Source organism: Prunus dulcis, chromosome 6 (genome assembly GCF_902201215.1).
Source record: "Prunus dulcis chromosome 6, ALMONDv2, whole genome shotgun sequence".
Lineage (NCBI taxonomy): Eukaryota > Viridiplantae > Streptophyta > Magnoliopsida > Rosales > Rosaceae > Prunus > Prunus dulcis.
Genome location: NC_047655.1, coordinates 3,628,294 through 3,652,741, shown reverse-complemented (window position 1 = coordinate 3,652,741; position 24,448 = coordinate 3,628,294). Strand labels below are relative to the sequence as shown.

General features: G+C 38.2%; 5 protein-coding genes and 2 non-coding genes across 9 annotated transcripts; 2 read left to right on the top strand and 5 right to left on the bottom strand.

Moving 5' to 3' along the window:
• Positions 1 to 567: 567 nt before the first annotated feature.
• Positions 568 to 4,565, bottom strand: LOC117632009 (cinnamoyl-CoA reductase 1-like). 3 transcript variants are annotated; one of them, XR_004586415.1, is made up of 7 exons: positions 4,399 to 4,565; positions 4,134 to 4,306; positions 3,853 to 4,038; positions 3,592 to 3,754; positions 2,462 to 2,648; positions 1,708 to 1,900; positions 568 to 979 (listed from the first exon to the last, which is right to left on the bottom strand). XR_004586415.1 is itself a non-coding variant. In XM_034365369.1 (6 exons), exons 1-6 carry the CDS (start codon positions 4,514 to 4,516, stop codon positions 1,759 to 1,761), a joined length of 969 nt encoding a protein of 322 aa, XP_034221260.1. In that variant the 5' UTR covers positions 4,517 to 4,565; the 3' UTR covers positions 1,542 to 1,758. The 3 variants fall into 3 exon arrangements, 2 of the variants coding, with proteins under 2 accessions (XP_034221260.1, XP_034221261.1); XM_034365369.1 differs by lacking the exon at positions 568 to 979 and having other exon boundaries at positions 1,542 to 1,900; XM_034365370.1 differs by lacking the exons at positions 568 to 979; positions 1,708 to 1,900 and adding an exon at positions 1,963 to 2,331.
• Positions 1,187 to 1,328, bottom strand: LOC117633312. Its single transcript, XR_004586625.1, has one exon. It is a non-coding gene; the product is annotated as a small nucleolar RNA snoR137 (small nucleolar RNA).
• A 624-nt stretch (positions 4,566 to 5,189) lies between the features above and the next one.
• LOC117629599 (mitochondrial import inner membrane translocase subunit TIM22-4) lies at positions 5,190 to 8,100 on the bottom strand. Its single transcript, XM_034362128.1, has 5 exons — positions 8,022 to 8,100; positions 7,714 to 7,913; positions 6,912 to 7,102; positions 6,740 to 6,812; positions 5,190 to 5,532 (listed from the first exon to the last, which is right to left on the bottom strand). Exons 2-5 carry the CDS (start codon positions 7,862 to 7,864, stop codon positions 5,447 to 5,449), a joined length of 501 nt encoding a protein of 166 aa, XP_034218019.1. The 5' UTR covers positions 7,865 to 7,913; positions 8,022 to 8,100; the 3' UTR covers positions 5,190 to 5,446.
• LOC117633313 lies at positions 5,740 to 5,842 on the bottom strand. Its single transcript, XR_004586626.1, has one exon. It is a non-coding gene; the product is annotated as a small nucleolar RNA snoR137 (small nucleolar RNA).
• Positions 8,101 to 8,808: 708 nt separating the features above from the next.
• On the top strand, positions 8,809 to 10,986 carry LOC117629920 (40S ribosomal protein S4). Its single transcript, XM_034362588.1, has 5 exons — positions 8,809 to 8,973; positions 9,077 to 9,154; positions 9,272 to 9,452; positions 9,605 to 9,702; positions 10,291 to 10,986. Exons 1-5 carry the CDS (start codon positions 8,971 to 8,973, stop codon positions 10,726 to 10,728), a joined length of 798 nt encoding a protein of 265 aa, XP_034218479.1. The 5' UTR covers positions 8,809 to 8,970; the 3' UTR covers positions 10,729 to 10,986.
• A 6,163-nt stretch (positions 10,987 to 17,149) lies between these two features.
• On the bottom strand, positions 17,150 to 19,286 carry LOC117631403 (ferritin-4, chloroplastic-like). The gene is made up of 8 exons (XM_034364537.1): positions 18,922 to 19,286; positions 18,486 to 18,569; positions 18,320 to 18,380; positions 18,112 to 18,199; positions 17,899 to 17,960; positions 17,662 to 17,727; positions 17,507 to 17,570; positions 17,150 to 17,419 (listed from the first exon to the last, which is right to left on the bottom strand). Exons 1-8 carry the CDS (start codon positions 19,236 to 19,238, stop codon positions 17,376 to 17,378), a joined length of 786 nt encoding a protein of 261 aa, XP_034220428.1. The 5' UTR covers positions 19,239 to 19,286; the 3' UTR covers positions 17,150 to 17,375.
• A 1,181-nt stretch (positions 19,287 to 20,467) lies between these two features.
• On the top strand, positions 20,468 to 23,521 carry LOC117631436 (glucan endo-1,3-beta-glucosidase 9). Its single transcript, XM_034364580.1, has 2 exons — positions 20,468 to 21,002; positions 22,071 to 23,521. Exons 1-2 carry the CDS (start codon positions 20,665 to 20,667, stop codon positions 23,182 to 23,184), a joined length of 1,452 nt encoding a protein of 483 aa, XP_034220471.1. The 5' UTR covers positions 20,468 to 20,664; the 3' UTR covers positions 23,185 to 23,521.
• The last annotated feature ends 927 nt before the right edge of the window (positions 23,522 to 24,448 follow it).

The following is a 24,448-nucleotide window of genomic DNA, read 5'->3' as shown; positions in this document are numbered from 1 at the left end:
AGAACCTTCTAAAACTAGCCCAAAAGAACTTCGATGCCCATGTCTAATATTTTATTTTTTATTTTGAAGAATCGATAATATTCTAAACTACTCTAATTTATGAGAAGATAGATTTAAACTCGAATGCCAAAAGGCAGATACAATATCATGATCCACTATTGCACCTAAAATTTAATTTGACACTGATATTTTTTTAGAATAAGTTATAATAAATTTCAAAAAAAAATTTACTTTCATGGTAGAAATTGAATTACTTGTGCATGCGAGTGAGTCAATTTTTGATAGGGTGGATCTTCCTTGTCACGTGCTATAGCGTGTATTATAAACACATGTTATGTTAGAACTGGTCAATGCTTGACATTCATCCTGCCATGTGATAAGGAAATTCTCACCCGAGTTTTTCCAATCAAAGACACAAATTTTCTCTCGCAATAACTACTTAAAGAGTATTATCTTCCAATGGAAAGAAGAAATCTCAAGTTCAAATCCCCTCTCTCGTCAATAAGAGAAAAAAAAAATTCATTACCATTTCTAGTCTAGTATTGTATTGTGGTATTAATACAACAATGGAACAAGAAATTCCCTTCTACGTACGTACTTGAATCTTGCAGCAAACATTCTCTATAATCCATTCAATTTCCTCAGTTACATATCCTCTGTTGAAATTATGAAACTGGAACTGCAGTCAACAGAATAACATAATACAAAATGATTGGCTTTGTAATTTAGCTGGTACATCCCTTCATAAACGGGGATAAATAATAATAACAAGGGCTGAAGTTGAATCTAAGCAAAAACATCTGTATTACTGCAGGCCAAGATGCTATTTCTCTTCTACTGATCTGTGTACTTTTAGTCTGCAAAAATGGGGCAACATAGCAATGCCCTCAAATTCAATCATGTCTATCCAAAAACTTCTCTATCAGCACTGAAAATGCAGCAAAACCAGCACAGCCAACACAGGCTGCTTGTGGACCGCCTAAAACAGCACAACAAGAAAATTGTAAGAACATGAGATTGATATGCATCGAAGGAAATTTCACAGATAGCAGAACCATAATGAGAACAATTCCAACAAGGGTCAAATTCTTAACCACTCGGGCCGGTACTTGTATTGTTTACTCATCCTTTCACCCATGTTATACCACTTATCTTTCAGTGAGACTTAATAATTGAAAAAAATGAAACATGTACCAGGAGACAGGTAACACAGTGCAACCAAATAGCATGCATGGTGCTGTTTAATACTGGCAATTTGATCTATGCTTCGGAAACTTGAACATCCCCAACCCAACAAAATTTACAGGGAGTTCACCATAAGAAGCAACATTGAGACCTCAATGACTGCCCTCTATACCCTGTCTACGCCAGGACAAGGAAGTGTTCAACTAATTAAAGGTAACCAACACTCTAAATGGTTTCTGGTTTTCTATTTGCATCTTAAGGAGCAACAAAACAGTATTAAGAAGCTGAATTTGGTTATAGATGTGAATTTCAGCAAATACCACATCATAATAGAAAACCAGTAAATGAGAATTGAGTTTGGGACTATGTTAACTTTTAATTTTAAGCAAATACCACATCATAAAAGATTATGAACATTCAAATGTTGCTTATTTATTCATATACAGATTGCATGGAGGCATGACTGGTACATAATATTAAACACAATCCATTAACTATATCATTTAGGTTGCATGTCCTCACCACTTCTACAATAACTAGGTTCCTCATAAGTTTCATATCCTTCAGTTTCGTTTATGAAATAAATCCGTTGCTCTTTAGGCTCTCAACAGCATCCTTGATGATTTGATCCATGGGAATGAATTCTAAACCCAAGTTCATTAGCTTCTTTGCTCCATTTTTTTCCCTCAGCAACCCTGGGGGATCCTTCGGCAAACTGCACAATAATAAACATATTAATAGCTTGAGCAATTTCAAAGCCATATGTTCATGAAATGACTGTAAAAGGAGTACTGGCAGTTAAAGAAGTTGCAATGAAGCATTTGATGTCTTGACAATAATTATTGTAAAATAACAGATTTTCTCTCATTAATTTATGGAGAAGGATTTACAAGTATTTATATAGTAAGCTTTAGCAATACAGTTACAGACTAATCCCTAAAATCACTCAACCTGTCTAACTAAATACAATCAGTTAGAACCATTTGTGAGAACATAATTTCAGTACATTGAGCTGTAGCTGTGTTATGATGAGGTCGAGCTTGATCATCTGTTGTTTTGCTATCAATTATAACATAGGGTATCAGTTTCACAATACTGCATATTTGACGTTCTGATGCTTATTGTTGTTATCAGGAAACCAAACTCCTAAACATAAGATATGCACATAGTTATGACCAAAAAAATATATATGCACATAGTTATGGCAAAATATATATATATGCACATAGTTTCAGTTGCAAAACCACTTTACAGGAGTCTAAGGACTGGAATTTACCTCGGAACCTTGTACTCGGGGTAAAGTTCAGCTACCTTGGCCACGAAGTCACCATAATGTGATATAGCTTCAACGCACAGGTGCCTACCAGTGGCCGATTTGTTCTCATACACTAAAATGTGTGCAAGAGCTACATCTTTAAAATGCACAGATCCCATAAAGAAGTTCTCGTATGTTTCAGTGCAGCCTGCAGCAAAGATTGACAAGGATATTGTCAATTCTTTTTCTTTTTAAGATTGATCGATTTTCCTTGTTACTTCAGTCATGATGTTTCTAGGGCCATTACCCTTCTGCCCAGTCCTCCACTAACCAGGATAAGAGATAAGGTGACATGGATAGACAATTTAAGGAAACCAAAAACCGACCCTTTATTGACATAAACTATCAAACTTAAAGAGAAACATATGCTAGCAGGAACTCTGCTTGGCTCCTTATCTGGAAGGAGCCAGTCCTCTGTAATTGCAAATCACAGCTTCATACGTGTGCAAAGATAACTCATTAAACGCTCAAAAGAAAGAAAGAAATAAATAAATTCTGCACACAAGTGGAAGGGTGATTTGCAGGAAAGAAGGAGCCAAGTATTTGCTTGCTAGCAAAGAGGTGCAAAAGGATTCCTCTATTGCCACACACTCATTCTCATACAATCCACCTACTCCAAACTTGGGGACTAACTAGGCAAAAAACTTCAAACAAACTCAAGTATTATAAATGAAGAAATACTTCAAGATTTTAAAAACCAAACTCAAACCTTTCTTTAGCAGAAATGTCTTTTCAGAAGATATCTAATGTCCACCTGCTTTCTGGTTCATCTACCAACTACAGCCTCAATAAGAACTTGGTCACCTAGTCTCATGTTACCACAAATAATAAATGGGAAATGTTCTCTTACTACAGAGATGTTATGTTATCAAACAAACTGTCAATCAAATGCAAAACTACGTCTGATCTGAATGTATGATTTCGATTGACAATTTGGCAACATAACATGGCAAACTATCAGGCCACAGAACATTACACAATAATAGAGTATTCAAATAAGACTGCCCATATGAGAATTGGATGGAGTCAACAATCTACTTCTAGGTGCAATGCTAGAAGATATTCAAACACAAATGCGCAGAGAACAATACCCTCAAGAAGGCGGACTAGCATCACCATGCTAGCATTGAGCCTGGGCGAAATGACATCGCCCATCACGGTGCCAGGATTCACTACAACCACATCCAATTCCTTCTCCTTGGCAAATTCCCACGCAGCTTTCTCTGCCAAAGTTTTCGACAATGGATACCACAACTAACCAAACACCAAACACAATCAGCATCACATCACAGTCCCCAATTTTAAAATTTTCAAACTATAATAACAAAGAACTTAGGCACTCAGTAACTCACTCCCTTCTGCTTGCAGTAGTCAATGTCGGTCCAGCAATCCTCACCCTTGATCTTATCGGACGGCCAGCGAGGGCTGGGAATGATGGCGGCGTTGGAGGATGTCAGCACCACTCGCCTGACCCCAGCCTGCTTCGCTGCCGTCAGAACATTAAGCGTTCCTTTGATCGCCGGGTCCAGAAGCTCCTTCTGTATAACAAAAAGCACAACAATTTCATCTAAATATAATCATAATTACAAAGAATTGAGCTTCTTTTATGGCGTTTTTGTGAAGATGAAGCAACCTCGGGGTCTTGGACTTGATCGATGATGCAAGGAGAGGCGAGGTGGAAGACGCCGGAGCAGCCATTGATGGCGGCGAAGATGGAGTTGTAGTCGAGGAGGTCGATCTGGAAGAGACGGAGACGCGTCGCTGCTCCTTCTAGGGCTTCTAGATGCTTCGTCTCACCCTCGTCCTCTGCAACAAAAACGACACGACGACGTTTCAGACTGAACAGCACGGAAATGGCAGTTGTGTAGATAAATGGAAAAGGCAAAGGGTAAACTAACTGAGATCTTTGACGGTGGCATGGACGGTGTAATTACGGTCGAGGAGGAGGCGGACGACCCATGATCCAATGCAGCCACTTCCACCGGTAACGCATACGACCTCACCTGTCTTCGACATATTATCCTAGTTAGTACCCCTTCGAGAGGAGAGGTTTGCTTGGTTACAGTTACTTCAGCTACTTGTTGCTGGTGACCAGTTGGATTTGGGCCACGTCGGAGAACCTTCTAAAACAAGCCCAAAAGAACTTCGATGCCCATGTCTAATATTTTATTTTTTATTTTGAATAATAGATAATATCATGATCCACTATTGGCCTAAAATTTAATTTGACACTAATATTTTTTTTATAGAATAAGTTACAATATATTTTTAAAACATATTTACTTTCACGGTAGAAATTCAATTACTTATGCATACCAGTAACTCTCAATTATTGATACGGTGGATCTCCCTTGTCACGTGCTATAATGTGTGTTATAAACACATGTTATGTTGTAACTGGTCTGTGCTTGACATTCATCCTGCCATGTGATAAGGAAATTCTCACTCGAATTTTTCCTATCAAAGACATAAATTTTCTCTCGAAATAACTACTTAAGAGTATTATCTTCCAATGCAAAGAATAAATCTCAGGTTCGAATCCTCTCTCTCTCATCAATCAGAGAAAAAAAATTCATTACCATTACCAGTCTAGTATTGTATTGTGGTATTAATACAACAATGGAACAAGAAATTCCCTTCTACGTATTTATTTGAATCTTGCAGCAAACATTCTCTATAATCCATTCAATTTCCTCAGTTACATATCCTCTGTTGAAATTATGAAACTGGAACTGCAGTCAACAGAATAACATAATACAAAATGATTGGCTTTGTAATTTAGCTGGTACATCCCTTCATAAACGGGGATAAATAATAATAACAAGGGCTGAAGTTGAATCTAAGCAAAAACATCTGTATTACTGCAGGCCAAGATGCTATTTCTCTTCTACTGATCTGTGTACTTTTAGTCTGCAAAAATGGGGCAACATAGCAATGCCCTCAAATTCAATCATGTCTATCCAAAAACTTCTCTATCAGCACTGAAAATGCAGCAAAACCAGCACAGCCAACACAGGCTGCTTGTGGACCGCCTAAAACAGCACAACAAGAAAATTGTAAGAACATGAGATTGATATGCATCGAAGGAAATTTCACAGATAGCAGAACCATAATGAGAACAATTCCAACAAGGGTCAAATTCTTAACCACTCGGGCCGGTACTTGTATTGTTTACTCATCCTTTCACCCATGTTATACCACTTATCTTTCAGTGAGACTTAATAATTGAAAAAAATGAAACATGTACCAGGAGACAGGTAACACAGTGCAACCAAAAAGTATGCATGGTGCTGTTTAATACTGGCAATTCGATCTATGCTTCGGAAACTTGAAGGCAACATTGAGACTTACTCAATGACTGCCCTCTATACCCTGTCTACGCCAGGACAAGGAAGTGTTCAACTAATTAAAGGTAACTAACACTCTAAATGGTTTCTGGTTTCCTATTTGCATCTTAAGGAGCGACAAAACAGGATTAAGAAGTTGAATTTGGTTATAGATGTAAACTTCAGATTCTAACTATGATACCAGAGAAATTATAAAGGTATGCAACCTCTTATTTTTAAATTATTGTAACTTATTATAAAATGGTTAAACAACAAAGGATCCATCTATAATGTATGGCATTATTTAACTACTAGAATCCCTTGTAAATAAACATGATGACTAATGAATGAATTCCATGAACAGAAGCAATCATGTAGCTTCTGAAAGTAAATGTTAAACATCAGCTCAATATTGATTGGGGAGCAGACTGTGGGACCATTTGGGGGAGGGGGAGGGGGAGGGGGTGTATCTGCGTTTGACTGATAGAGCTAGAACTAGGCACTAACCCCTTAGGCGTCTCCAGCCAGATAATTGATGTATTCAATGGCATAAGTCTCATCCATTTATGTTTGAAGGTGTTAAATTTTTTACAAACACCATTCATCAGCTCTGTCAAAATAGCATTTTACTTGTCTTCCCCACCCCTACATCTAAATGAAATCAGTTCAGACCAGCAACTCAAATTAACAAATGTTCTGCCAAAGAAAAGATGGGACTATTCAATTTCACCTTCCAATAATGCAGAGTTGACAATAATCATTATATAGACTACGAAATTCCTTGGATTTATGGACTTCATCTGAAGTGTAAGATCTGTATATGTCGGTTTAAATTTTTGTTTAACAACATATCACAAATTCATATTACATTTTCAACAAAGACAAAGGGTTAACAGATTGGGGAAAAGGTTACCTTTTGCTGACAGCGCACCTCCAGTTACACATCCAGCAACAATTGTATTTGTTGTGTCATGTTTAGCTCGTGCCTGAAACAATAATGCAGAATTAGCCCCCATAGCGAAGATGTTAAACCTTATCAATCACATAAAAATTAAGAGTATGAATTTTAACATATTCGGCAATACCTTTTCAACAACACACTCAGCAGCTGAGAAAACAAACCCCATAACTGCAAATGCTCTTGCAGAACTCCAACTCCTCCGGCCCATCTGCTTTGCTTGGTATATGAACTGCTGTCTGCCAGTCATTTCGTCTTGCATTAGAGGAGTGTCTAACGCCCCAAGAAGCAAGCCCATCATCAATCCAAGCCCACCACCTACAGAATTCCAACAACATTCAAAGAATTAGCCATCAGTATAATTAGATTTCAAGATCCTAATAGCCTAGATACAGCCACATCTACAACAACATACTTACACATTTATACCATTGGTTGCTTAAGAAACAACATGGCAAATAAAACAGAATCAATTTCCAGTAACACCTACTATTAAGTTCTGTACAAATACACGCAAAACTTCAAATTAATTGTTTTTCACAGCCAAAATCAAAATACAACACCAATGTAATGACCTTGTGGTAGAGTTCGCTAAATTGAGCAAACCCCAACACTCAACTCAAATGCAGAGAAACGAATGCGAGGTGATGAAATCAATGAAATTTAGTTTCTTTTTCTTTTCCTTTCATAAATACAACCCTATGAATAAACAAACTTGTGAACGACTAAATCTAGCACAAGAACAAGGCTACACAGAGGTGACTTTTACACATTCTGAAACCCACAACAATCTAATTCGAGACAAGAGACAAAAAAGAACATAACTTTCCCACGTTTTCTCAGAAAACAAACATAGAATAAGGGGAAAAAACTCAAACCAATGTGAGAAAATCCAAAAAATGAGGGAAAGGAAATAACTTTAGCCATACCCATAACTCCACTAACAACACTACGCACAGCACAGTTGTTCCAAATGTCTTGGCCTCGAATCTCCTCGACCGAAGGCAACCGTATAGGCTCAATTGGAGGCTTTTCTACTTCTCTTGAGACTGTAGATTCATTTTCCGTATTCGTGGCCATAGCTGTAGCTTGAATTAGCAGCCAAATCAATGAAAGCCCATATACTATTCTGTTAAAGAGAGGGTGAGGAACGCAGAAGTGGATCAGTTAAAAAGGGTTTGAAGCTTCGCCGCCAGAGAAGTGAGTCTCTGAAACCAGTGTAGGAAGAAAATATAACCTTGGAGTTGGTGACGAGGCTTGGGGCGCAAGAGCCTTGGGGAGCAATTTACCCGCGTGCTGTGCCTTCCTTGCAAAACGAGTTGGCTTCCATCTAAATTTTAATGGACGAACCTACTTGCTATTTATCTTTTTCGTTTTAGCTTTTTTTAGTTCTTTTTTACTTTCCTTCTTTAACTTTTAGGACTAACGACCCCCTTGAAGTTTAGGGAAATCCACTTGAAATTTCAATTTCATCAATTTCATAATCTTTTTTAAAAATATTATAAAATTAAAAATGTGAAGGGAAAAAAACCCTGCACCAGCAACCCCCTCCCTCCCAAACCCCATAGCTTTCGTCGTCGACCCCCCGACCTTGACCCAACCCCCACAAAAGGAAGAAGGCCAAGCAATCGAAAAAAAACAAAACGGAGCTCCGAATTTTCTTGCCAACCTTAGACAAATCCATCCCACAAAACATAAGGAAGAAGCCAAGTGTTCAATAGACTTCAACTTAATAAGAAAATAAAGGTTCTAGCCTAATGAAAAAGGACATTAACTTGCAGACAAGATATCTCAAATTTGAACACCCATGATATCTTGGTTGTGTGTACAAAAAAACCTCTTCTCCTCTAGTTTAGACTCTTCTCCTCTAGTTTAGACTATCGTATGTACTAAAAAAAAAAAGGATTAAAAAAGACAAATTTACAAATGGATGTGGCTAAAAATGGGATGCTACTATTCTACCCTTCCAATATGTTCCACATCCAATCAGGTCCGTCCACGTTCCATCCCAGTTGAGCACGACCACACGGAATCCTCGCTCTTTTCCTTCCCCGAACCCTAAAACCCCCTCTTTATTTCATACACCCATATAAATCTTAGCCTCTCCGCCGCTTCGTCCCTGTCTTCTTCAGCATCGCACCTCCTCCTCATTCCCACCTAGGGTTTCTGCATCTGCCTCTGCTAAAATGGTACACCCTCTTCCTTCTATCTCTCTCTGTATTTCTTTTTTGTCGTATGCATCTGAAGATCTCTGTTGTGTGTATAACTGTGGGTTTATGCTTCGTGTTACAGGCTAGAGGATTGAAGAAGCATCTGAAGAGGCTCAATGCCCCAAAGCATTGGATGCTCGACAAACTTGGGGGTGCTTTTGTAAGCAAACACTCCCTCCCCAAATGAATAAAGAAGAAAAATTTTCAATGAAGTTTCATTTTTGGTCTCATTTTGATTTGGGTTTAACGTAATTTTCTGCTTCAAATCTTTGTCTAGGCTCCCAAGCCATCATCTGGGCCTCACAAATCTAGGGAGTGCCTTCCACTGATCCTCATCCTGAGGAACAGGTTGAAGTATGCTCTCACATACCGTGAGGTCGTTTCCATTCTCATGCAGCGTCATATTTTGGTTGATGGCAAGGTTAGGACCGATAAGACCTACCCTTCTGGATTCATGGGTAAGTTCAACACTTTCACTAATTTAGTACCATTTTGTTACTTTGCAGATTCATTTTTGTATAATATTTAGTGGTAGAGTAGAACTATAACATGAAACAAGTGTGATCCTTGGAAATGTGCTGAAGGTTTTGTTGTGTTGTTATATCTGCAGATGTTGTTTCCATCCCAAAAACAAATGAGAATTTCCGTCTGCTTTATGACACCAAGGGTCGGTTCCGGCTCCACTCAATTAGAGATGAGGAGTCTAAGGTTGGTCCTTGTATATCATCTCTCTTTAGTTTTGCGGAAATGTAGTTATGTTCTAACTTATTTAATATATAGCCACTGTATATCAGTTTTATTAACAAATCTACCCAACATGTTTTATCTGTGAAAATGGTTTAATAGCTAAAGTGTAGAAATATACTTTTGTCAAAGAAAAAATATGTTACAGTCATCTTATGTGGAAGAAAATATCCTAGATTCTACTAGGAAGAAACGCTAATATGACCATGGAAGTATTCATGTTAGTCTAACTAGTTGTCTGGAGGGCGTTAGTTTTGTATTTCTAGTGATAGATTAAATTGCCACCAATTGTATTGATCAGGTGCATTGGTGTTCCTGCAAACGAGTGGTACAAATAAGAAGTCTACAAGCTGCAACACTATGTTTTTTGTCTTTCTGTTAGTTGTTTCTTGCATTTAGTTTTGCTTAGCTTTATGTTCATTATGCTTTTGCAATATTTATGATGTCAGTGACTTGAAGTACTTTCTGAAATGTATTTTGTTCTGTTTTATCTTATATTATTGGTTAGATAATTAACTATATCTGACTCCGCAATATGATTTTCGTGAGCAGTTCAAGCTATGCAAGGTTCGGTCAGTGCAGTTTGGGCAGAAGGGCATTCCCTATATTAACACTTATGACGGGAGAACTATTCGCTACCCTGACCCCCTCATCAAGGCCAATGACACTATCAAGCTGGACTTGGAGACAAACAAGATCACCGACTTCATTAAGTTTGATGTTGGAAATGTTGTCATGGTGACTGGTGGAAGAAACAGAGGTCGTGTTGGAGTCATTAAGAACAGGGAGAAGCATAAGGGAAGCTTTGAGACCATCCACGTTCAGGATGCCACTGGTCACGAGTTTGCTACTCGGCTTGGTAATGTGTTCACCATTGGCAAGGGTACAAAGCCTTGGGTGTCTCTTCCCAAGGGCAAAGGTATCAAGCTAACCATCCTTGAAGAGGCAAAGAAGCGACAAGCAGCCGCCCAAACAGCTGCTACTGCTTAAACAATAGGGTGGCAACTATAGATTGTTGTTCCTATAGTTTTAGATGGTACTTAGTTGAATCAGTTAAGCAGTTTGACTCTTTTCAGCTTATGCTCAGAGGATTCTATTTTCTTTCATTTTGTGGCCCTGCTTTGTGGATTATTTAAGATGCAATACTGGCTTGAATGTTTTTATGTTTTGTGCTGGAATGAGATATGTATCGGACCAATTTTAATTGACTTTGCTGCTTATGTTATTCGGATGTTTTTGGCTTTGCAATTTTACTTGTTTTTAGCTTTTATTTTCTCATATTCATTGAAACAAGTTTTCTGATGCACCAAAGCTCCATGTACACTTATTTCATCCTCTTCCATAAAAGGGAATAATCATCTTGCCAACATATATTTATTTATTTCATTTAAAATTATAGAGGCACTGTACTTGTGAACTTATTTTAGAAGTACCGAGTTTAGAATTTGCTGCTAATATTGTGATTATCTGGCTAATGGAAAGGGAAAACAATGAATTATGAATTTGTTTTATTTAAAATTTCAATGACCTGGGTACCTCAACTCTGAGAGCATCCATAGTGGGGAGGTGTAAATTTGGGGGTGTAAAGTCACATTTACATCCCCTATACACTTCGGGAGATGTAAATGTGATTTTTGCTTCAATGAGGAAGATGTAAATATAAAGATGTATATTTGATTTTCTTGTGTTAATTCGATTTTGTGTTATTTTGTGTGTGTGTTTTAATATTTTGAAATTAATTTTGCGTGTGTTAGATTTATTTTATTTTTCTAAACAAATAAACCTAAAAATATTTAAATTCAAATAAGTTATGAGGAGTGGTGATTTTTGTGAACAAAAGTTGTGCTTATATATAGAAAATTACAAGGAAAAAAACCAAGGCCTTTTTTCACATCAATTTCAGACGATTAGATGATTTTGGGGTTTGTATAGAAATTGTTTGGGCCTTTGGATTAATGATTTTGGGGTTTGTAAAAAATTAGAGCTGTATGATGTTTTATCTGTTGTAGCACCAATTTAAATGCCATTAAATCAAGCGCACTAAGTCACAAGTGGGGCCTGAACTAAGTTATGTTGGGCCACTGAAGTTGTATTCGCGAATGTGGGGTGCGTAATTTCAGAAACTTTGCTACTTTTCTCTCTCCTATCTCCTTCTTTATTAGTCGTGGGACTCGCTTCTGGGATGTAAAAAAGATGTAAACTTCCATATGTTTTTGCATCTCAGCATGAGAATGCAAATGTACAACTATACATACGACCATTGGAGCTGATTCTGGCAATAGAGGGTGTAAATCTGATATACACATGACAAGACCCGCCCTGAATTCCTCGGAATCCAGGACGAATCTTGTGGAAATACTCCGACATCACCCCGATGCTGGGCCTACTACTAAAAACTGAGACTTTCTACCAAAATTTTGGCAGAGGCTCCCTTGTAAATTGAACATTACCCAAAATTTCAACCTGCACAAAATTCACAATTTAATATCCCAATAGGCAGCATGTACAATATAAAAACGTGCAATTCACATAAACGGCCTCCGACTTTCCAATAATCCGAAGCAAAACCACCAACAACACTCTTAAGTCAAATAATATTCCAAACCATGCAGATAATGAATCCGAACAATTTTTATGAATGCCCACAATAATCAACGTAACACAACCTACACAACCCTCCCTTAGCCAACCGGGAGTATGAACAGTTATCTAATCGTACCTCGGTTTCAACCGAGTTTCAGGACCAACAATAAGGTCAGAACTAAACTAAATAAAATAGCATAAGCAAAATTTAGTCTACGGCTGCACCTAGGTAAAACCCTACACCTAGGTAAAACCCTAGGCTTTCTACGTACCCCTTGTGAGGGATCAAGCCACACGTAGTTCTTCCTATAAAAATTCCGGTTCCAATAACATACAATCTTGTTGAGGCCCAAAAAATTCACGGCTTGGCTCGAAAATATTCTCGACCCGATTTGGAGCACATGAAAGTCCGCCATGCACAAGTGACACTCCACGTGCCATGCCAAATAAATAATCCGTCATGCTAGGAATCGAGATTAAGATTATAAAATGCATTAGCTCTACAAATCCATGCTAATTATCCCACCAAGCATCATAATTAAAACATGCCAAGCGACATGCCATGCCAAAAACGAAATCGTTATCTCACACACAACCACGCTACAAGCCTAAGTAGGCCCAAGCCACTCAAACGCTCGAGGCTTGCTTGAGTGAGTTGTGGTATGGATGGTAATGAATCAACATGAGGCCCATTGATGCGCCGAGAAATGGAAGGTCTGGGGTTGCTTGGAAGCCTCGAGACTCAAGCTCATTTTTTAGGCCCAAATATTTGGGTGAGCACAAGAGAGAAAAATAGCCCAATAGCCCAAGCAAAATAGCCTATTGACACACCAAAAAGCCCAATGTTTAACAAAAATAGCCCACTTGCTTAAGGAACCACCTTGGCTCATACAAAACCCCAAAATAAGCCACAAAAATATCAGCCCTTTATTGGAAAAATAGAAGCCACGTAGAGAAGGTCTGCAGGATCATTGAACAGAACTGCTGGGATGTTCCAGCACATGGAGGGAGCAAGTTTCAAAGCCAAAACATCCAATGAACCAGGGGGTGTTAGCGTGTAAGATACCAAATAGAGAAACACCCTTCGAACCAGCATATATTTCCCAACTCCTTTTCTCATCAGACTTGGCCATGGAAAAAAGGGAAGAAAACAATAAAAGAGATGGCTGGGAATGGAAGTCTGCCATTGAGATAGCTGCGGGAAAAGGGGGCCTTGAGCTTCAAAAAAAACTTTGATATGGTGTAAATAGACATAAGGGATTTCATCAAAATGGGAAGAGTCAAGGAGGGAGATGAGAAAGGAGAGGAAAAGCTTGGCCAAAATGGGTAGAAGCCATTAGGGTTTCTTGAGAAGCGGTGGTTTCCAGCGGCTATAAAATGAGGCTTCTCCTACCTAACAAAACCAACTCAGATTCAGAGAGCAAGCCTTCTCTCTAACTTGCAAAAAACCCAGCAACCTCATACACTATTCACCTTTCTTCTCCATTCTTCTCTTCTGGCAGACAGAGCATCTGTCAAGCTGCCGGAAGAACTTTGTTCTCTATTTCCCCTCTCTTAGCCAAATCTCTCACAAAACTTCTCCTTTCTTACCCTAACACTTCCTTTTCCCACAAAGCAAGCCTAAATTTTCTCTTAGTGCTAAACTCATGTTGATTTTGCTTCCATGCCACATGCCACTCACGCTAAGCTTAAGAGTTTATCTGTAAGCATAAAGAAATTATCTGTAAGTTGCCATTGTTTTGGCTGGTGAAGGTAACCAAAATACTTCCTAAGGCTTTGCTGCCCTTTAGAAGCATTTTAGGGCTTAATTTTCGAACTCAGACAAAGGGGACAATTTCATCAGTCTGCTCGTTACCGCAGGCCAGCCCATTTATAGCTGCCGGAAGAAAAAGTCCCCTACAAATCCATTACAGCAATACAAAATAATAAATTCTAGAATTATTCCTTTCCCTTTTTCCTTAAATCACAACACACTAGACATTATTCTTTTAAGCGTCAATCTTTCCCCGATATAGTAAAATAATCCCTTTTTCCTCTACCTGTTCTTTTACCACACACCGAAATTCTCCAATCCCACGTGTGATAATTCATAACAGATCACAGGGTCTCACACGCCGGAATATTCCAACGCCACATGTGAGACCTAATAATCATATAATCTTCCCATACGACGGAAATTCTAATGCCACGTATGGGTAACGCCACGTATGGGAAGTGTCTCACACTCTGGAAATTCTAACGTCACATGTGAGACTAAATAATTATACATTCTTCCCATACGCCGGAAATTCCAACGCCACGTACGGGAAGTGTGTACTTTTATATAATGTAATCATATAACTTCCCACACTAAACTGTAATATTAAATTCCCGATTTTCCCAAAAAATCCATCCAAGACTTAATCACAAATAACTTGACCGTTTATATAACTCAATTAACGGTCAAGACTTGTCAATAAGGTCATTTTAATCATCCTAGAAAGGTGAAACTACCTCGGAAGACTCACGGTCAAACTACCCAAACTTGGTCAGACGGGCCCACGACCTCCAAATTCTGATCCGAAAGTTACTATGCGTTCTACAAGGTTTATGATACACGTCTTGCAAGTTTGGTCCGGATCGAAAGGTCAGATCGCTCGCGATCGCATGATCGGATGGTTATTGTAAAACACAAACTTCAAGTTATTAAATCGGAACATTCGGTGCTCCGATCCACGATCCGTGAATTCCGACACGATCCTAGGAATGCCTAGATCAACAAATGTTAAATTTCAGACGAAACAAATGTTCGAACCTATCGAACCCAGATAACGTACAATAGTCGAAATCCGTTCGAGACTCAAACGGTATCCGAATTAAAATCCGAGCACATCTACGCGCTCGTAAGGACTAAGAGATCACATTGGGACACAATGCCCTTTTTCTACAGTGCCCACACGGGGCCACCCGCGCTGGCAGCGCGTGGGTATCCAAAGCAATAACACTTCGTCTGGAAATCTCATAATCACGGCTCAAGACTCCTACCCTAGGTGTAACACCCTACTTGGAGTCATTTTTGTTCTTGGACCTCTACACCAAGAAGCGACCGAAAGTGGCTGGAATCGCGATCCCAAAACAGGCCGAAATCCAATTCGGAAATCAAGCCACCTAGGCTCAAAATTGATGAAAGCCTACCTAACCATCAACTAGATCATGAAAAATAGGTGAGAAAGGATACCTCACTTGTCGGAATTGGTGGCCGGATGATGGCGAACGAAGCTGAAGAAAATCAAGGGAAAAATCGGCCGTTTCTCAGCTTTTTCCGGTGACTATGGTGGTGGATCGAGGCGGCAAAGGGCTGAGGCTGGAAGAGGACGGTGGCCCAATCATTTTGGTACCGGCCCCGTCAGCTTTGGTGGCCGGATGAGAGAGCGGCAGGCCAAAACGTGGCCAGCTGTGGGTTGTCGTCGTGAGGAGAGAGAGAGAGAGAGAGAGAGAGAGAGAGAGAGAGAGAGAGAGAGTTTTCAGATTTTTATCAACCCTTTTCGCAAAAATTACGGTTATGCCACTGAGGGTATTTTGATCGTATCTTTTTCGTTACAATTCTGATTGGAGCCTACTACGTGTCTACAGACTCATCTCGGTATGATATATGTAATAGTACCAAGCATCTCCCCAAAATCCATCCGGATTAAAGAGTAACCAAATTATCCTTACCCCGGGGCAAAATTGTAAATTTATATTTAAATTAATTTAATAATTTAATTGGATAAATAAATCAGGGTCGAGGTGTTACAACACCCTCTTTTACATGTGACCACTGTGAATGCTCTAAGATAATTTTAATGATCTAAGCTGGATGGTGTGATAATAACATTATTTATTTCTTCAAATGCTAATAAAAAGCTATTGAAAATGAAAGTAGAATATAAAGAACTCTGAATTGCAGAAGAAGTGAAAGTAAAGTTTGAGAGAGACACGTGTTAAGTATTACAAATTGTGGTGATAATACACCTCGAGTTAAATTGTGAGCAAAAGTATTTCCAAAAGGTAATATAAAAAAGTTAATTACAGGAAAATATAAAAAAGGTAAAAGCATTGAATTTAGCGAAAAAGATAATTTCGATGCCAAGAGTTGAACCTGGTATCTTAACCATAGATAATTTAATGAGCTACACCGGATGGTATCGCCAAATAGGATATACTAATCTATTTATATCTTAATCAACAAGGGGGGGAAAAATAAAAAAGATAAAGTAGCGAATAGAGTTTAGATTAGAACGTTTGCCATGCATATTTCTTTGGCTGGCACAAAAGTAGCTAGGAACTGCATATACGATAACGAAACCATCTCCTAGATAGTTAATTAATATTCACTACGTTTACATTCACCTTGCTGATAGTTGTAGCAGCCACTTTCCCCAAAATTTAGTTCCAATTTTACCTGCAAATCCTTACACTCGCTGTCCTGTTCCTCAACCAAACATCTTTCGCCTTCAAATGTTTAAGTTACACCTTCAACGGTAACATTAAAATTTCACACTTTCATATAAAATGACTCATTGATTACATTTTATTTAAAGAGGTCATAAACTTAGAATCTTACTCTAATCCTCTATCGATTCGTGACTTAATCACACATGTCGCTTTTAAACCGTAAATGTTTAGGGGCTGTTGTAGGCTATGCTTAAGGTTGGCTTAAGCATTTTGAATTACTGCCAAAAGTTCATAATAATACGACGGTGGCCCACTTAAGATAGGTTGCTTAATTAGCAACTTCACTTATTAATCCTGTCTTTAATGGAAACGCATGAGACCCATAATAGAAACAGAACCACTAACAAAATAATAAAAAAAACTCAGGCAGCATTTTTGTCTAATAACAAATTAATTATCAAACCAAAACAAAGATCCAGCCTACACCCTAACTTGGAAAAATTTCTAGCTCAGTATTTGAACAATTACCACCTAAAAAAAAACATCCCCTCAGTAAACAGAATTTAAGAATACAAAGAGATCATTAAGAGCATTTGGCATAAAAACAAAGAAACCATGTCTCATATTCTTGTTCTTTGTCATGCCATATCATTGAGGAGCATCTGATCAAAGTGCCAAACACCTGCAAAACAAAACCGCTTTTCAGAATTCACCAAAAAATGTTTTACATATTTTAACATGTTCTCTCAGTTGTGTTGTCAGCCATTACCATGTCCTGCGCCTATCCTTCTCAACTGAGCTACATACTCTGAGATTTTCTTTATAGCTTCCACCTGAAATGACCCAAATGCAGTATTTTTCAGTTTTTGTCAAAATCTAACCAAGAATGAAAATGTACCAAAAAGAGCATTAAAAGTTGCATACCTGCTCAGTCAAGAACTCACTTTCCACATAATCCGCTAAATGCACATCATTGTTTTCATTGGCTATCTGTAATATCGTGAATTCTATATTTCAGAAGACAATACTAGTATGAAAACCTGTGATCATCGGATAAAGCAGCCGATTCGGGACAAAATATGTACTTCGTTTTCAAAAACAGAAATAAATTATATAGATTTTTAAAACCACAATCAAGAAACAGAAAAGCTAGCCATTTACTCTGTGTAATTTTAGAAGTTTCTCATTGTTCAACTTTTCCAAGGCCAGCGCAAGCTCCATTGCTGAATAAAAAAGGTGCAAACATAATAAGTGATAAAATTGAATGCCACAGGATTAGTAAGTAGCAGAAAATATCATACGACTTGCTAAATTTTAAAATTAAATTTGAACATCAATAAGTTGCATTTGTCTCTAATATGATAAAGAACTTACCATGCAATGCCTCACCCTTTTCAGCATGATCAAACTCTGAGAAGGGCATTAGCATGGACTGCAGCTTAACTTTTCCTCCGCGTTTGTTCTGGTACATCAGAAAAGGAAGAAAAGAAAAGGAAAAAAAGATTTAGAGATCAACATTCATAACAAAATGAGTTTGGAAACTCAAAAGGAGAATGTATGAAATGATATATATTGCAGACACCTGGTAGTCCATAAGCATTTCAGCATGCTGCCTTTCTTCTTCACTTGATTCTTTGAAAAACCTGTGTGTTATTGGTATCATGAACTTAAGCAATGAATTCAATCAATCAAAATATATCACTAGAATTAGGAAGAAAAAGAAAATTAAGGGTGTAAAAAGAAATTACTTGGCAAGGCCCTTGAGAGCAACATTGTCTCTGTCAAAGTAGGCATACATGGCGTGATACACATAGGAGACATTGTATTCCACACTAATTCAGAAAATAAAAGTTCGGTATCAAATTGGTCAGAACCTTATAACGGAAGCAAGCAACTAGAAGTTTAAGGAAGAAAAAAATGAAATCATATTTGGGTATTTCTTGTTTTCTTTGCATTAATCTGTCAAATAACCAAAACCAAACAAAGCCAGAATTGACATAAACTCTACATAAATAAACAGAACCAAGAAAAGATCAAAACTTTATATTGATTGGCATACAAGAAAGCATCAATCTTTTAGGAAAAGAACAATTCTAGTGAACATGAAGAATGGAAAAAGACCATAAAGTTGAAGACTTTGGGGTTAATTATAAAAATGTGGACATGGGAGATTGAGAAACTTACTTTATCTGCTCATTGATGGCAGCTTCAGATTTGTCAGAGTACTTTTGGCGAGCAAGCGAAGCATGAGGGGCAGTGGGGACTAGAAGGAGCTCCTTCTTGACCTCCTCAAAGGGCTCGAACACTGCCTCCATGGTGGCTCTGTTATTAGCTTCATTTTTGGCAAATATTACCAACCGGCCTGAACTCACATTGCCATTTTTGCGACCACCCACATTGAGAAAATTTTTGCTCTTTGAGGGTCTAGCTAAAGCTGGACCACCAAGGCTTGATTTTTGTGGGGTTACAGATGAAGAAGAAGGGCTCAAAGTTAAAGACATTGTGCAGAGAAAGAGAGAGAGTGAGAGGTTGAATGGTGTTGACGAAGATTGTGGTGGCACGGTAGAAATTTGGAGGACCGGGTCAGGGATATTAGGTAGACGGGCAGGAGAGTCGCGGCTGTTGATGATGACCCACGTGGACGGTTGTGATTGATTTAGGGGATGATCGCGTGACGGGCCGCGGTCCCCGTGAAAAAGGCGGCAGTGCAAGCGTTTCTTCTAACGGTTTGGCCCGTGATTTTTGTATCTATATCTCCTGATTTGTTGGGATATTTCCCTCTTTGTTTTGCTTCTTTTTAATCCTTAATCAATAAAATCTTCAATTCAAATAGTCATATCACCTTTTCGTTCTAAGAAAACCGTTAAATATTTCTTTTTAAACCTCAAATGTTATCTAACATTTTCAAAATTTATTTTTGAACACAATAGAAAGTCTAAATTACAACGGGGAGAGAGTTTCTCACACACATTATAAAAATGCTATTAGAGTTCGAACTTGAGATTATTGATCTGCAAGTCAGAGTCATTTTATACTTGGCTAGCCCTTGTTGCCTTCAAAACTTTTAACTTGCACTTCTTCTTGGATGCTTATATTTAGAATTTAGAATTTGCTTTTTATAAAAATTTGTGAGATTAATATTTTGTTTATTTTCTTCAAACTTCAATTTTTTAAACATATTAGAATTTTAAAAAGATATTAAAGGTTTATCAGAAAGATATTTCTTTTTAACAGATTGTAATACTTATCAACGTTTGTCAATAGTTTTTTTTTAAATTATTATCTATTTTTTTTGTTGACGGAGTTTATCATTATCTATTAAGAATTTTAATTGGATGTAGACTCTTATTTCCCTTTATTTTATAATTATTTTATTTTAAATAAGGATATTTCCCTTTATTTGAAAAATTAAGACTCACAATATATGAAGTATAACTATTACTTGGACATGAACTAGCTATTATATAGTGGTATTCTCTTTGCTTTGCTGAAAGATATCCCAATTCGAAATTTTCCGAAAAATAAATACTCCGAAAATAGCATTTTAAATAGTGGAAATAACGTATTTTCTTTATAAAATTCAAGATCAACAATGACACGACAATATTTGAACGTAAAAATGATCTCTAAATCAGCATTTTGCACACTCAAAAGTCAAAACAAAAAGAATAAAAAGTCCCATCCCTTGTTCGAATGGGTCTTAAAAATGGACCACCAATTCTTTCCCTCCATATGGACGCATTCGACGCACGGATCTGGCCAATGGGCCTTTCTTCTACCTTTCGAACATGTCTGGCTGGCTCCAAATTATTCTCCATCAAACAAACAAACAACACTAGCTGCCAAAACCCCAACCAAATTCGCGTGTCTTTATTAATTTTTCAGCATCAAGCTTCAGCCTTTAACAAGTAAAAGCAAAACCCAGAAATGCCTCCAAATCTCTGCACTGTCGTCGTCTTCCTTCTGGCGACGATGGCCTATGGCGGCGGAGCCGTAGGCGTGAACTGGGGCACGACGGCCTCGCACCCATTACCGCCGACCAAGGTGGTGGAGCTGTTGAAGTCCAACAATGTGACCAAGGTCAAACTACTCGACGCCGACCCAGGTGTCCTAGAAGCGCTTTCTGGGTCCAATCTTGGTGTCACTGTGGGCATTCCTAATGCCTCGCTTAGAACCTTGAACTCTTCTAAGAAGGCTGCTGAGAGTTGGGTTCATGACAATGTCACTCGCTACGTCTCCAATGGCGGCAGTGGCGTTAAAATTGAGTAAGTTCTTTGCCTCTTTCTGATGGGTTTTTGAATTAGATGCTGCATTTTTTGATCTTGGGCCATGGATAGTGTGTTTTCTATGACCGTAATTGATTATTATTAATGCCCAGTTGCTCAAGTACATTTATTTGTGTGTTAAACATTAGAAAGAATATATCTTTTTGAAGCTTTTATTTGCTTTGTGCTGCAATTTCTGAGAACATAAGAGGTGAAAAAATCGTATTTGTCAATCAAACTTTCGTTGCTCTTTGAGCTGGGACTTCTGCGCTATTGAGCTCAGTTTGCTTTCTTTTCTATGAAAACAACCTTAAACAGGCGGAGGCCATGACGAAATATTCGTCTTGATGTTTTTGAGAGTACTTGCGTAAACATTGTGTCATGGTTTATCTTTGGTGTCAAGTGAACTAATTCTGGTGGGGGGTTCCTTAAGAATAAAGAAGAATATAATTTAATTTATGTAGGGAATTTGAAGATAATTTGTGTGTTTTTCATGGTGGAAGCATGAAAATACTAGGTGTTGGTATTTGTGTCTGAATGCTAGCAGTGGAAATCCGCTGATGGCTACAGGAGTCGAACTCTTCGAATTTGATCCGTGCTTGATTTTTTGGCAAGTAAACCAATAAAGCAATACACTTTTTAGGACATGAGCTATGCCTAGAGCAAGATGAAACTTTCCTACGTGTAATAAACTTTAGAGAGGAGCCTGTTGCCTGTGATCTTACGGGAAAGCTATTTACAAGAAAAAATTAAGCAGGAACTGGGCTTAATTGCATTAGGACTGGAAACACTCTAAAGTGAGTCTTTTTTGTTTACAGAAGAAGAAAGCTTTGCAGGATATGGCAGATGCTCTCTTTCTCCCTTTCAGGTTTAGTCAGCAATTCAAGGACAAAGTGACAAATAAATTTTTGTTAGCAGGGATTTCATGGGTCATTACTGTTTAGGCTCTTAAAGCAACTACTAAACATTAGTTCTTTTAATCTAATTGGAGTCAAATGGAATTTGCTCATTCACAATATTGTCGTTTTTGTTAAGTATATTCTGGTTGCTAACTAGACTATTTTTCAGGTATGTTGCTGTTGGAGATGAGCCATTTCTTCAGAGTTATGGTGAGCAATTTCACCCCTTTGTCATTGGAGCAGCAATGAATATCCATATAGCTTTGGCCCGAGCAAAATTGGAGAGCAAGGTGAAAGTAGTTGTTCCTTGCAGTTTTGATTCCTTCCTGTCAGAGTCTGGCCATCCTTCGAAAGGACATTTTCGGGCTGACCTCAACAGAACCATGATTGAACTCCTCACGTTTCTCAGCAAGCACAGTTCACCATTCTTTGCGACCATTTCTCCGTTCTTAAGTCTCCACCAGAACAAAAACATTTCCCTGGACTTTACTCTATTTAAAGCCAATGCAAAACCTCATAATGACAGCCGGAGAACATACAAAAACAGCTTTGACTTGAGCTACGACATCTTGATTACTGCATTGTCAACAGTAGGATTTCCTAAAATGGAAATTGTTGTGTCGCAGATTGGTTGGCCTACAGATGGAGCAGCAAACGCAACCTCATCAACTGCAGAGACCTTCATGAAAGGCCTGATGGAGCACCTTCATAGCAAATCGGGGACCCCACTTAGACCTCGGGATCCTCCATCTGAAACATACATTTTTAGCCTCTTAGATGAGGATCAAAGAAGCGTAAGCACTGGGAATTTTGAAAGACATTGGGGTGTGTTCACTTTTGATGGTCAAGCCAAGTACCATTTTGACTTTATCCAAGGCTCGAAAAACCTCGTGGATGCACAGAATGTTGAGTACCTTCCTTCGAAGTGGTGTGTAGTGAACAACAATAAGGACTTATCCAATGCAACTGCAAGTTCTTTAGAGGCATGTTCACTTGCCGATTGCACCGCACTGTCTCCTGGTGGGTCTTGTTCCAATATCAGCTGGCCTGGAAATATATCGTATGCGTTTAATAGCTACTATCAGCAGCATAATCAGAGTGCAGACAGCTGTAACTTTGGGGGCTTGGGTTTAATCACAACCGTTGATCCGTCAGTGGATAATTGCAGGTTTTCTGTTCAACTTCGCACTTCTCTTTCAGATTTCCTTTATCCGGCCTATCTTACCCAGTGGATGACCTTACTAGTCACAACCATTTTGTTATCCTTAACCATATTTACGTAGAAAATAGATTCCAAGGAAATTTTTGTAGAAAATAGATATCCGAGGAGATTTTTTACTGCTGTATGATCTGTCTCCTGTTCCATTGTTGCCAGTGTTTGTTGTTGTAGCTTGTAAGAGGTTTGATTACTTGTTGAAGTGCTTATTCTGTGAGCAGACATGGGCTTAGCCAAGTTGGCTAGAGCGGATGTGTTTCCCACTCTGCACCGGAGTTCGAATCCCACTCCCTGTATTGGTGATTAGATTACAGTAGAATATCATTTGTATCAAATGCTTATTTTGTGAAATGTAAGATGGCAAAAGAAGGGTGTTTGGAAATCAAAATGACTTTGAGGCTCTATATTGTTTTTTGTTATCTGCAGTGTACGGAGTAGGTGTGAGTATTTCACAGGTTGGTAAGGTAAAAAATAAGAGCAATGTTGGGGCCATTCCCTTTAGCTCATCCCGGATTGCATCGATGTTGTCCTAAGTGTTATCATCATGCCCATGGACTCATTCAGGTGTCGAGTTTGATCTCAAAAGGCTTCCATGCAAAGTTAAGGAGAGCTACACCTTATATAGACAGTCACTTACATAAGTGGGTGGTGTGTGGCCTTGTGGTGAGAGGTGGTGGTTAGCGTTCAACCTTTAGCCTTGTGTCACACTTCTTACCTTTTTATTGTTATCATCCCTATTTATTTAGGAATAAGTAGACCATTCCTAGATGCAGGGCAATTGTATTTGATCCACAGTTCCCAACAAAATGCACTCATATTTTGTGTTTTACATTATTAACTTGAATAATTGATTAAAGAATTTATTGTCTGAATATGCAATCCAAATTGATGAGATATTATAGTGTGGTAATCGAGTGTGGCCATACGATATAACTCGTGCACGTGTTATAATATAAGTGAATATTTATTACTATTATACTTTAAAAGTGGGGAGTATTATACCCATATTATAATACATGATCTTCAAGGAGCTTATAACTCAAATAGTTTAGAGCATTTATTTCTGAATCCGATATCGATTCTCCCTCTCCAAATATCACTTGTGTTAGAAAAAAAAAAGAAAAGAAAAGAAAAAAGAACGTGGTCATATTGCATACAATAATTTCTCCCAATTAACAGTGTGATGACATAAAAATAAAAGTATTGGATTCAGCAACCAAGAAGAAAAACACAAAAAAAGTTGTAGGTGAATAATAATGGGCCGGTGGGCCCAACAAAGCACCTACTCCAGACTGACTCTAGAGTGCTAATTGGTTTGGGCTAGAGATAAT